The 13,655-nt window shown below is 36.1% G+C and overlaps 2 protein-coding genes across 4 annotated transcripts in view; both read left to right on the top strand.

Annotated features, from left to right (window-relative positions):
- Positions 1,020-5,840, top strand: LOC109823680 (protein FAR1-RELATED SEQUENCE 5-like). Of its 2 annotated transcripts, none has more exons than XM_020390010.1 (6): positions 1,020-1,158; positions 1,270-1,345; positions 1,446-1,979; positions 2,600-4,155; positions 4,509-4,633; positions 5,446-5,840. In XM_020390010.1, exons 3-5 carry the CDS (start codon positions 1,458-1,460, stop codon positions 4,510-4,512), a joined length of 2,082 nt encoding a protein of 693 aa, XP_020245599.1. In that variant the 5' UTR covers positions 1,020-1,158; positions 1,270-1,345; positions 1,446-1,457; the 3' UTR covers positions 4,513-4,633; positions 5,446-5,840. The 2 variants fall into 2 exon arrangements, with proteins under 2 accessions (XP_020245599.1, XP_020245598.1); XM_020390009.1 differs by having other exon boundaries at positions 1,439-1,979.
- The window catches only part of LOC109823647 (PHD finger protein ALFIN-LIKE 8-like), an 8,027-nt gene continuing 1,734 nt past the window's right edge, over positions 7,363-13,655 (top strand). The window contains exons 1-4 of one of the 2 annotated variants that reach the window (XM_020389956.1): positions 7,363-7,620; positions 7,732-7,764; positions 9,543-9,599; positions 11,296-11,524. In XM_020389956.1, coding sequence (XP_020245545.1) covers positions 7,521-7,620; positions 7,732-7,764; positions 9,543-9,599; positions 11,296-11,524 — 419 coding nt within the window. In that variant the 5' untranslated portion in view covers positions 7,363-7,520. The remainder of the gene's footprint in view (positions 7,621-7,731; positions 7,765-9,542; positions 9,600-11,295; positions 11,525-13,655) is intronic. The other variant, XM_020389957.1, reaches the window with a different exon arrangement.

Raw genomic sequence — 13,655 nt, 5'->3', positions numbered from 1 at the left:
AAGAAAAAGAGGAAGAAAAAGGAAGTTTTGGAAGATTACTCCTCGGCCTTGATATTAACCTTCATAAGGAAAAAAGAAAAAGAAAAAAAATTGTCCAAAAATTAAGTCATTTTTCACTTTATACTTTATATATTGAAAGTTTATATTCTCAGAAATGGACAAATTTTCAAAACAGACTTCTTTGCCAAAAAATCCCAAAAACCGACCTGTTTTAAACTTAATTTCAAAAACAGACCCAGTTGGACTGAAACCGCGTCGGTTTTTGAAAAAAACGTTCTCAAACTTCACGGGAGTTGAAGTCCCGTGAAGTTTTGTTACGTAAAAAACTTCACGGGACTTCAACTCCCGTGAAGTTTGGGAACTTTTTTTCAAAAAATCGACCTAGTTTCAGCTAACTGGATCGGTTTTTGAAATTAAGTTTAAAACAAGTCTTTTTTTGAGATTAAGATTCAAAACATGTTGGTTTTCAAAAATTGTCCAAGCAGAAATTGGTCCCGGTACCAACACTATATGCAATAACTTGATTTCTTTTAACATTACAAACAAAATTTAATAGAACAACAAAATTTATTTTGTTGTGTGACAAACTTAAGACAGTTTTGGAAAAGATTTAGTTATTATTGATAGGAGAACATCTTTCAAAAACATTTCATATGTAAAAAAGGTTCTTGAAAAGCTTACGAGTATCTGAATTATGAAAAGTATTTTTAATTCTTCATTATTTCCAAATTCAAACTAAAACTTGAATATAATTGATAATTACTTGCTAGGTCTCAGACTGAGAACTCCAACGGCCAACTCTCCGACCAGAGCTAAAACAATTCCGGTGCTCCTCCCTCCTCCTCTTTACCTTATCCTGATCTCTGTTCACCCTTCACGAAATCCCGCGGGCCCCACTTAAATGCTCATCCAATCTGAACCGTCCATGTTCTGTGCGGTCAGCTGAACGGTTCAGATTGTTGCTAGCTCTGGTTAAGTTAACTCGAGTCGCGGTTCACGTGATAAAGTTTAGTCGCGGGGCGCAAGTTAGGGTTAGAGAGAGAAAAAAATCGCTGAATTTTGAGAAGAAATTGAGAGATTTCGCCCCCAATTTTTAGTAATCTAGTGATTATTGAGGAGTTTTGCTCGATTCAGAAGGTCACTCGATGTGGAAATTTTGTAAGTTTTAGGGTTTCATTCTGCCCTCTTTAGTTCCGCCTTTATCTGCTGATTCTTTCCAATTTTTTAAGCTTTGATGCTCATTTTTATGTAATTTATGTTGATTTCCAGGTTAATAATTCGATGGAACTATAAAAGGGGTTTTTTAAACCCTAATTGTTTCATTTCAACGATTCAGGCAAAAAAGGTTAAAATTTTCCCTATTTTTTTTCCTTTTTTTTAGTGAGCTAAAATTCAAAGTCTTTGGGTAGTAGCCATTAAAATGCGGTATTTTTGTTAGTTACCAGATTATTTCACTAATGGAGGGCATTACATTAACTACACAAATGGAATTCCATAATCCCCACGAAGAAGAGGAGGAAGTAGAACCCATGATATCAATCCAATCCCAACAATCTCAATTAGATGAACGTGATATCGCCATTGAATCAATGGCACAGAGCTCTGATACCCAACAACCCCATATGGATGGGCATGAGGTCATGATTGAATCAGTGGCTCGCAAGTCTGGGTCAATGGCCGAGGGGCCAATGGAGGAATCGGGGAACCTGAAAATTTCTGGTGAAATTCAAGAACCCATACTTGGGTTGGAGTTTGAGTCTCCAGATGCTGCCCGGGCGTTTTACTCCGCTTATGCTGAGCAGGCTGGTTTCAGGGTTCGGAATAGCAAGTCGTTCACTTCGAGAGTTGATGACACTGTGATTATGCGGAGGTTTGTGTGTTCGAAGCAGGGGAGGCCTACAAAGAAGGACCCCTTTGATCTCACGAAGAAGAGGAGGAACCGTGTTTCATCACGGGAGGGTTGCAAAGCCATGATGCAGGTAATTGTAGTAGTTATGTTCTTTGAACTATTAAGATACTTAAATTTGAAACGTTAGCTATTGAAACTTCATATATATGAACTTTTCTCTCATGGAATGGTAACATAGATGATACTTGTTAGCGCTGGAATATTTTTTCCATGGTCCTTTTTTGTGCTGGAAGTTGTTTAAGTAACTTTAGATCTTTATGTAATATTTGTAAACTTTTTACTACGAAGTTTTTTTACAGAACAACAACCATGTCTCTCTGCCCTTGTGTTTTGTATTGCCCGCTCGAGTCACTACAAAAGTGTTCTTCATATTGTCGCAATGCCTCTTTAGGTACACCAATTATTAAGAATTTCCTTTAGATTGGTGATTATCTGAATTATCTTTTCATATAAATTAGTTCATGAAACCTAATAAAGTTTATGTATTAGGGTGCTCATTGAGATATTTAACTTGTTGCTTGTGCATTGAAATATATATCTGTCATAGGAAATGATCAATCGCTGAGTGCCAGTGTATGTGCTTGTTCTAGTAGATATAGAATTTATTGCCAGGTTTTGTTTGTGTAATTGTTTCACGAATAATACCTGTTAGTTGATTTTCTTTTGATCAAAACTGTGACTATGCTTCAGGTCAATCGCCGTGAGAATGGCAGGTGGTCTATATCAAGGTGTGTTCTCGAACACTGCCATCCTCTAGGAATTGCTTCGAAACCCTCCCTTTCTGCACAAAAGAAGCTAGCCAAGAAACCTTGGGAACTAATTCGCCCAGCTTCTACTACAGAGTCACAGCAAAACGGGCTTGGGCCAGGGGGAGGTGTAGCTCAAAGTCTCCTGGAGTATTTCAAGAAAATGCAGGCAGAGAATCCTGCCTTCTTTTATGCAATTCAACTTGATAGAAACAATTGTGTAGCAAATGTGTTCTGGGCTGATGCTAAAGCAAGGATGGCTTATAGCTACTTTGGAGATGCAGTCACATTTGACATGACTTGTAAAAAGAATAAGAGGGTTGTGCCATTTGCTACTTTCACGGGTGTCAATCATCATAGACAGGTTATAGTGTTGGGATGCGCTTTCATGACTGATGAAAGTGAAGCTTCTTTCACTTGGTTGTTTGAAACATGGCTTGCCTTGATGAGTGGCCGCCGACCAGTTTCACTTGTAACGGCATGGGATGATGCCATGGCTATGGCCGCTGCAAATGTGTTCCCTAATGTTCGTCATCGGTTTTGCAAGAGAGATATATTTAACAAATGCAAGGATAAGTTATCTAATGTCTATGCATCACATCCTTCATTTAAAGGCGAGTTCAAGAAATGTGTGAATGAGCCTGAAAGCATTGAGGAATTTGAGTCGAGATGGAAGCGTCTAATAGAGAGGTACAATTTAGAGGATGATATGTGGTTGCTGTTGCTATATGATATAAGAGAAAAGTGGGTTCCAACGTATTTTAAAGGCACATTTTTTGCAGAAATGCCTGGTGCACAGAAATTGGAAACAACTTACAAGTTCTTTCAAAGGAACTCCATTACAACGACGACCTTGCGTGACCTCGTAACCCAGTTTGATAAGGCCATGGCAGGGCAGCACGAAAAGGAAGTCCAAGCAGATTTTGCTACAATTAGTGCTCGACCGGTTTTGAAGACTCCATCTCCTATGGAGAAACAAGCATCGGAAATATACACAAGGACGATATTTGACTTGTTTCAGGAGGAACTCGTCGAGGCTTCCAGCTTCTTGATGGACAAAATTGAGGATGGGGTGATTAGCAAATTCCGTGTGGGAAAAGCTGCTGATTCCAGTAGAGAATACATTGTAACTTATAGTGCTACTGAGAAAAGGATAAGTTGTACTTGCGGCTTGTTTGAGTTCTTTGGTATCTTATGTAGGCATGCTTTCAGAGTCTCTTTGGTAGTCGGTATTGTCACACTTCCTGACGAGTACATCTTGAGGCGGTGGACCCGAAATGCCAAAGATAACATATTATCCTATGAACATTGCACTGCGTTTCAAAGCAATTGTTTAAAAGCCTTGAATTGGCGGTGCAATGATCTCTGTCGTGATGCCATTAGATTTGCAGAAGAAGGGGCGACATCTGCAGTGATATATAAAGTCGCAAAGGGGGCACTGCAGAATGCTTTCAACGAAATCTTTGCTGCAAAAAGAGGTTCATCATTCAACAGAAATAGGTATGCTTACATATCTTGCTAAGTTTTGTCATCCTTTCACTTAAAACACTATAAACTAAGTAGGATTTTCTTAACTTTGTGGTTCTATGGTATTGGTACACGGGTGATTTGATTGTCATATAACAAAGTTTTTTACTGTCTTTTAATAATTTTGAGGACTCAAGGTTGCTGCATTTAAACTAAGTGTAAATTACCTTTTTCTAAACGTTGGCTCTGAAGGTTAGACTTAAGGTGATAAAAATTTCAAGTAAAATGAAAAATTTTGTGAACATGGCTGCAAATTGCTTCCACCACCAAGATTTATTGATTGCAAGATGTTGATAATAGTATTGTTTTATGCAATTTTGATCCAGGTAAGGGAGGCCATTAGTTCCGAATAATATCTTCAAGAACACTCTGCGGTGCACCAGCAGCTATTGAGTTATTTTTTCAGATACAGCTGAAACCACTTACAGGTCCGCGAAGCAGCAACTAAGCTGTAAGAACTACCCCAAAGTTTTTCACTTCGAGCTTATGGATACATCACACTATACGCATTACATGATGCACCTCTTTTGCATCATCTTGTTTTGTGGCCCTTGTTTTCTGGGTTCATGTTGTAAATTATGTTCTTCATGCTAAATTTTCATCTACTAGTTATATCATCGACATGAAGTTTCTCATAACTGGATTATTGTGCATATTTTCTGTTGGAATTTTTTCATGTATTGCTCAGGATACTGATAAACTTGTAGTGGTACCTTGATAAAAGAGTTTTTCTACTTCTGGTCTAGAGCGCGAGCTGCAGAGACCTGTATTCATTTGTTTCTCTGTGGAACATTTGAGAGGAAGCATTTATTAGTATTAGCTTGAACGCATGGATGTGTTAACCATAATGTGCATTTGTAGTTACCACAACAGTGATAAAGCAACCATGTAATAAATTCTTTCGTAATTTTATTTCTTTCTCCATTTTCTGTCCTATATAGGCCGCATCTTACGTTAACTTTGGCAAGTACCATTTCTAGTTGTTCCCTTTTCACTTCATATTTCGAGCTGATCGTGTATAATCGTTCGAAAAGCTTGCCAGGCGATATTACATGACGTCATACCCATGAACTATGTTTTAATTTCTTACGAATACCTTGTTCAAGTTTTCCTTTCGCTTGTTTAGTTTTACATGACTTGCCTGGTATGCAATGTTTTTAAAGCTTTACAAATTCAATCGTATAATTTCATAAAAACCAAGTGGCTGTCAACAATTTATTATGCAAGTGCCTTATACAATTATTGTGGTGAAAAATCTTGCAGACGCTCTCACTCTGGCTGATGGGACTGACCCTTTGGCATATTCCAAAAGAGCGTGAAGTATAACAATGAATCAACACCTCAAGCAAGGGATATTGATATATCAATTTTTGGATGCTTGTTTGTATCTATTCTTATCAGAGAAATGCTTGTACCCTTCAAGAAAATACAGGAAAATGCTGCATTTTTGTCAAAGTTTTGTGAAGCTCAGCACCTCTCTCTTCATTGTAACATGTATAGAAGAGTAGAGCTCCTGATCTCATTCCTTGTTGTTTGATATGTCCATCTTGTGTAAGAATTGCAACTCAGTTCATATGTTTTTGAAATTTACACAAGTTTGTTGAATCCTATCACTCGTATCATATTTTTATTAGTTGATATTCAACTTTTTAGATGAAGTTTTTGCTGTTCGGTGATGATTCAGGAATTTAGTAGTCAACTGTACAATTCCAAAAGGCTTTCTGAGGCACAAAGAGCTTGGTTTGACTAGTGATTTTCTGGATAAGATTTTGGCTTTCATTGTCACCATTTTTTTCCGTGACTAAGTCAGAGGTTCATTTGTGGTGGAGTTCTTTGCTTTGTTTGTATACAGAAAACATTGTGAATAAAGGCTATAGCTGATATCAGGTTTCTCAGGGGAATTATGGTTTTCTTCTGGAAGAAAAATAATTTAATCTTAAAGTTTAAATCTCAGCATATTCAATGATGGAAGTCCATGAAAAACTTAAAAAAATAATTGTGCTCTAAGTTCATAACAAGGTTTATAAATTCATGAAACCTCTTTATTTCTTCGGTCTTCCTTCTTTAAAGTTTATATTTTTCTTTCAGAACTATATAAGAAACTCCATGGGAAAATTGTGGCCAGCTTTTTTTTAAGTATATAAGAAACTCCATGAATAAATCGTGGCCAGTTCTTTTTTTTTTTAAGTTTGACCCATGAGCTTCACATACAAAAAAGGGGCTAAATATTTCTTGCAAAGCAAAAAAAGCATAAAAGGAGTAATATGTTTAAAGCTTCTTTTTATGCCAGTAAAATAAGCTGTCTATACCAAATACTATTTTGCATAAATTGTAGATAAAATAAGCTGTCTATACCAAATACTATTTTGCATAAATTGTAGATAATCAAACTCGCCTATGCCTTCAATAGTACTTATTATTTCTCAGCTATTTTATTAGTATTTAATACCTCTAGATTGACACTTTTAGAAGAGTAAACTCCATACGAACTCTTCTCTGCCGTAATTTTAGGGATGTTAAGAGCTAATAAAATAAACAAGGATGATAAATATTACCAAATGCATGGTAAATTACACTAAACCCATGAACTTTTAGCATTTTGTAGTAAACCCCTATGAACTTTTAAAATCACACCAAACCCCTAATATCTTTTGCGAAAAACTCCTAATATCTTCTAGGTAAATTACACAAACCCCAATAACTTTCAAAATGCTTGGTTATGTTGCTTTTTGGTTCTAATTTATGTGGATTATCTGCAAAATACAGAAACATATTGGGGATGTTTTGCAACACCGAATAGTTATTGGGCGTTTAGTGTGTTTCTGAGAGTTAATAGGGGTTTACTGTAATTTACCCCTGAATGTACTCAGGAGGGGTTATCTGCAATTTACCCAATTCATTTACCAGCCACTAAATAATTAACTACTACGGCTACACAGGATTATTATTTATTAACAATAACAATCAGTGGGGACCACCCTTGTTCTCGGTCCCATCCCTTGGTCCCTTTCTCCCGTCTCCAACCTACTGTGTGAAGTCCACAACAAAGCGGTGAGCAGATCCTCAATTCTCCATCCGCAAAGATCGAAAGCCCAGTTTCCATAGACGGTAACCTCACCGTTCGAAACATCTCTCTCACCGCAAGACCACCACCAATAAATACCCCAACAAAACAGAAAAAAAAAAAATAAAAAAAAGGGAAAAAAAAAAAACCCAAACAAAACCCTTACCCTTTCTCTCCTCTCAAAATTCTCCCCCCTCATTTGTACCGATTCAAAAATTGAAGCTCGTCGCAAACCCTAATCGTAAACACTAACCCTAAATTGAGCCCTAATTGAATGGAAGGGGGAGCGGGGGCCTACAATCCGAGGACGGCGGAGGAGGTTTTTAGGGATTTTAGGGGGAGACGAGCCGGAATGATCAAGGCTCTCACTACTGGTAACCCTAATCTCTTTGTTTTCGCACAAAAGTTTGTGAATTTGTTGATGTTGGTTGGGGATTAGGGTTTGTTTGGTGCTGATTTATTTGTTTTCCCCCCCGGTGATTCAGATGTGGAGAGGTTCTATCAGCTCTGTGATCCCGGTGAGTCTGGTTTTGTCTTTTTAATTTGGATTATTTTATGAGAGGGTTTCAATTTTAGGTTTTGGTTTCAGGGTTGCTTGGGATTTTTGGACTTTGAATCGCTGGTTCTTTGTTTCAATATATGGATATTTTTGTTATTTTTATTTCTATGAACATGTTTGGCAAGCTTGGATTATAATCCAATTGGCTTGTAATTCAGATATGGATTTGGATTATAAGCCAAAGTGTTTGGTAAATTTAGCGGATTATAATCTATTTTCAGTAGTAGAGTGTTTGGCAAATAGGTGGATTATAAGCCATCATTATTGTCAAAATGACCAAAAAGCATTTAATGGGGTTGGGGAGTGATAAATGGAGCTTGGAATTTTCTGAAATGATGATGGGTATATTGGTCTTTGACACGGTCAAACTTGTGGCTTATAACCCACCAAAAAAATGTAGCACATGTTTTGTTCATTTGGTGCAGAGTTGGGCCTTCTATTAAGTCCATTGTTAAAGAAGTCGACTACTCTACTGTTTGCTGCTGTGACACTTTCATATGTAATTTTTCAAGGATAAGCTGAATAGCAGTTCCCCCCATCACTTTTTTCTCATTAAATTCTGTAGTTAATTGGCATTAATAATTCACTTTTGTTCGGTGTTTCAAACTCAAATTGATTTTTATGTCTTTTTTTAATTGTTGGTTTTTTTTGTTATTATTTATCCTTTGGGTTTTCTTTTCTGTTCATCCAACTTGGACTTAGCTTTGTTAAATGAGGCATTTATGAGCTCCACGTTGCAATTAATATCTAGTTTGTCACAAGATTGCTCCCTCTAAATTCCTGTATGGATGCTCTATTTAATTGCAAATTTGGGCCTTCATTCTGGCCACATTGCAACTAATGGCATAGGTAATTGTGTCAAGCCTTAGCAGTAAAAATACATTACGTACAAATTGACTCCCACCAATTCCATTAAGAAAAGCTTTATGCACTCAACGTTGCTCTACATCAAATTTAAGCTTCATCGTGTTCTGGATTGCATTCTGGCTCTTGAATTTAAATGTCCTAATTGACCCGCAGAAAATCAGGCTGGTTCATTATAATTTATGTTGCTGTGTTTTTTCTCCTTTTTTTTGGTTTTGGATTTTAGGATCTGTTTGGTTACTTTTAGTTGGAAGTGGATTTCCAATGACATGACTTGTGGGAGGGCCTTCTATTTTGGTTTGTCATATGTGTTTTTGCAATTATTGGTACAAATCAAAATAAGTTTTCTATTGAATTTATCACAACATTAATGTATGTGAATCCAGTTTCATGATTTTCTCAAAGAAGTTGACTTTAGCACATGACATAAATAGTTGAAGGTGATATTAAAAATTCATGTAGCCAAATGCTCAGATGCTGAAATTCAATAAATAAGTACCCTGATTAGAAGAAAATTGCGTACACTGGATTTGCAGAATGATAATCCTCAAATCAGCTTAATCCACCTATTATTTTGCTCCTATTTTTTCCTTCTTCATTATAATTATATTAAACCTGGGCCCTCTGCGGGATAAGTTTCCCTTTCCTTCATCAGTTATGCATCTTACATTACTTTTAATAATTTTGAATATAAACCAGAGGCTCTGTATTACCGTTTACATTTTAATAATCAGGAAATTGTTAATTCCTTTAGAGATTAGTTCAGTTTTCACTCTTGATGTTAGAATTTAATTTGAACTTCTATAATCTTTTGGGTGGTTGGTGGTTGAGAGTGCTAGATTAAACCTATGCTTCTCTGTGGTGATCTACTAGGTTGTGGATGGGTTTCACAAAGGGTGTTTCTTCTGCATATGTGGCTGTTTGGTGAAGGTTATAATCACTTTTTTGTATACTAGATGCCTTGTTTTTTTAACCTGTCTAGAGAGGTGAATTAATTAACCCTTTGATTTTCAGCCCTGTCTCAACTTCACCCGTATGCATGGATTGTTTTAGTTTGCATGACACTATTTATTCTGGCATATAACTCTTCACAATCCACACACTAACTCTTCGAAAGATGAGAGGTAGTGTTCTTAAATGTTAGATATCAGATATCAGGTTCATGTTGGACAAAATAATTCCATTTAGATGATAGATATTGTGATTGTATCGGGGATAATAAATACCAGAATGGCATATTGGATAATGTGTGCACATCATAGGTGTTTTAAATGGAGCTAGAGATTCTAGACATACAAAAATGTTAGGTCATAAAAATTAAAAATAGTTTATTGGAGCAGAGAGGTTGAGGGAGATACAACTAAGGAGAGTTTAGAAAGAGGCAGAGAGATCGATAAAGAGGAGCCTGGCGAGGGTAAAACATGCAGTCAAGGATAAAGGGTTACAACCTGACCTTGTCGGTGACGAGACTTGAGAAAGGCGAGGCGTAGCGTTTAGTTGCGCTTTAAACCCAAACCTGACTTTAAAACAAATGTTAATCCAAAGCCCGATTTGTCACTGTCCCGTTTCATTCTTTTTCACCCGACAATGTTGTCTGATGCATCAGGAAAATCCAAAATGCCGCTGTTTATATCAGGAATGTCCTGATATATTGCTAATGTTTGCACAAAAATCATACACGAGTTAGAAAATCTTTGTTGTAGCAAGCCTTACAAATCGATATTGTGAGTGGCTTGTCGGACATGTTGGCTGATTTTCTAAGCACTGAACATATACATAAGATTTGGCGTGCTTTGAGACATATTCTTTATCCATATCTACTCTTTATATGACTTTTACATTTCCACAAACAATATCAACAACTATGATGTAATTTAAGAGAAATGCTTTGTTCAGTAGTATTTCTCTCCATATTTTATATTTTTATAAAGAATATCAACATATAATGATGCCCAATTTTACTCTTAAAACTTCATGTGATTTGAGGGATGATGGATCATACCAGTTTTACTAGTAAATCTCTTATCCATGGATTTTCTACTTTTAAGTAGCTCTCGATAATCCTGATATTATTACCAGAGTGATGTGATTGTATACACTTGGTGTAAATGTATGGTTGGGATATTATTACCAGAGTGATGTGATTGTATACACTTGGTGTAAATGTATGGTTGGAGATAGTGAACTAAGAAACAAAGAGTCCTCTTATTTGAGAATTTTGCCTGAAAGTTAATTATATAATTTTTGTTGCTATTGGAAGACTACCTATGATAAGATACTTGCATTGCTCTTATCAACAAATCCTTGTTTAGAGGTCATCCAAGTACAGAACTGTGGTCATTTTATGATCATGGATTATGTCTTCTTTTCTACTACGTGGAGAACAATATGGTGTTTATCTCATGGAGAACGGGCAAAGTGCTTTTATTTTCTTGAGAAAGAGCTATACAAGAGTTTTATAATTACTTGAAAACATAAGTTACTTTTTTGCACAATCTAGATTGTCAGCTGCAGTTTATTGCTTTTCTTGAATCATAATTCTTTAGCAGTACAGTTATATTTCCCTTATGATGCTGTCATAGTGAATGTTCCTGCTATCCTTATTGTAACTTGATTGTTTTTGCAGAGAAAGAGAACCTATGTTTGTATGGACTTCCCAATGAGACTTGGGAAGTCAACCTGCCAGCTGAGGAAGTTCCTCCCGAACTTCCTGAGCCTGCATTGGGAATAAATTTTGCTAGGGATGGCATGGATGAAAAAGACTGGATTTCATTAGTTGCAGTTCACAGTGATGCGTGGTTATTGGCTGTTGCCTTTTACTTTGGGGCACGTTTTGGCTTTGACAAAGATGCTAGGTATATTTTTTGTTTCCTTTTGGATATTGGTTGATTAATTTTTCTATAATGAGAGTATTTTCCTTCATTCCTATGATGACCTATTTTCCTTCATTCTAAGTCTCATTTAGCACACTTGACTTATGTAATATTATGGTATAACATATATGGCAAATGCGTCAAGTTCGTCTGATTAATATTTCTTGTTCATTAACAAGTCTATATTTGGATATAGTCACAGTACTTTGTTAGGTGTTTCTGTTATTTCATTTTTTGTTTGGCTGTTTGGGTCCAGTAACAGATGAGATAACATTTCTGTTGTTTTGTTTATAAATATCTCTTGTGGACTGCTTGACATTAGCAATTGTGGTTTCTGTGTATGATGCATTTTAATTCATATGCTTGCTGAAAAGATTGGGCCCTGACTATGTGGCAAATAATTACAAATTGTAAAAGTAACTAAGATTTTGCTTTGTCTTGCCTTTTTTCCCTTTTGCAAATCTTTTAACTATAGACATGACACATTGTTCTTTCTTTTTTTTACCTTTTATTTTAATGTGGTAGTTAGTAGATTACAATATTTTCCTTTTCAGTAGAATAATACTCATGTTTTATGTAGAATATTGGTCTTATTTGCATTCTGTGGCATCTGGTATATTGGGTTCACATATTATTAGCGCACACAGTATTTGCATTTTAACGTTGTGGTGTTCACTATGATAACTATACATGATTGGTTTTGTGGCATAAGTACTAGTTTGTAGATAGAGTGCAAAGCTGTTACCCGCGTTCAGCTTTCTGTTAGTACTAGTTTACATGAAGCTGTTTGTGACTTGTGAATAATTGAATATTGAGATATTATATCCTAGTGAAAAACTAGGAAAAAGGAATAGGTGCATGTGGGAAAGAAGGCTGCGTAAGGTTTACCACAACTTCACGAAATAGGATGACCAGCAAAGCAAGGTTAAGGACTGGTTGATTTCACTAGTCTGTTAGACAGTATCTTCTGTACTGGTTTTCCTTAAAAGTCCGTACCATGGCAACAAAACTCTGAAGTTTTGGTGAGGGTTGAGAGTTATAATTTAATACTTTAACAGGGCAAAAAGAGCAGTCCAATACTGGGATCTTGCACCTTGAGACAGGGGTTATGCTTCAAAAACTTTGCCAACTAACCATAAAAAATTCTGATACAAACATCTGTCACTCCACATTTTATGTATAAAGAAGCTAATGTCAGCCACTAGTTGGGTGATAACTTTAAGCGTGGTCTTCTGCAGAAATCACACACATGTCTAGGTTTTAGTTTGTCAGATACTTACAGTTATTTAATTTTGGCATCATGGATTTACTTAGTTAATATCCATAATTATGGAAGTTGAAAACCTACATATATATTCTTTAGCATGAAAGCTGTAGATTAAATAAATGGATTAATATACATCAAGTTCTTGCCTCATTTTTTCTATTACCTCATCCCTTGACAAGTTTAACTTCCACCTGAATGGAAGCTCCTTCCCTTTGTAGCTTCTGGTGTTTCTGATATCATTGGGTTCGAATTCATCTTGTCTGCCACAGTCCATAGAAAATATTTTAGAATTTCTGTCTAACAAGAATTAATATGTGATAGCTACAATATGTAATGCTCCACATGTTTCTTCTTGTTAAAAAAATATTGCTCATAGCTAGTCTGGAGAGTTCTACCTGTACATTTATGGGTCATTATTTTCTCGAGTATCGTCATGGATTAATAGGATCTTTTTAGGGTTTTTTTTATTTTTAAAAACATGTTTCTTTCTTGTTTTTCTCATTGAGTACGATGCATCTTATTTGTGTGTCTGCTTATTGTGTCAAGGATGTTATACTTTCAAATTAGTGTTTTAACTAGAGAGTGTATCAAGTGTGTTATACTTTTCTTTTAGAGTTTAACTAGAGAGTGCTCCGTGCTATGTATTCATTTATGGATGGGTGTGTTGTCTATGTGTGCTTGTGAGTGTGTGTAATACTTTACATGTCATAATACCCTTTACTTTACATGTCATAATACCCTTTTAGACTTTTAGTTCTGAACATAGTTGGTCTATATTCAGCATGTCGCATGTGTTGCTAATCTCCTGCTCCACCAACTCCTCCCCCCCCCCCCCCCCCCTCTTCC

Source organism: Asparagus officinalis, chromosome 9 (genome assembly GCF_001876935.1).
Source record: "Asparagus officinalis chromosome 9, Aspof.V1, whole genome shotgun sequence".
Lineage (NCBI taxonomy): Eukaryota > Viridiplantae > Streptophyta > Magnoliopsida > Asparagales > Asparagaceae > Asparagus > Asparagus officinalis.
Note: the sequence above shows the minus strand (reverse complement) of the source record. Positions and strands in the feature narration are given on the sequence as shown.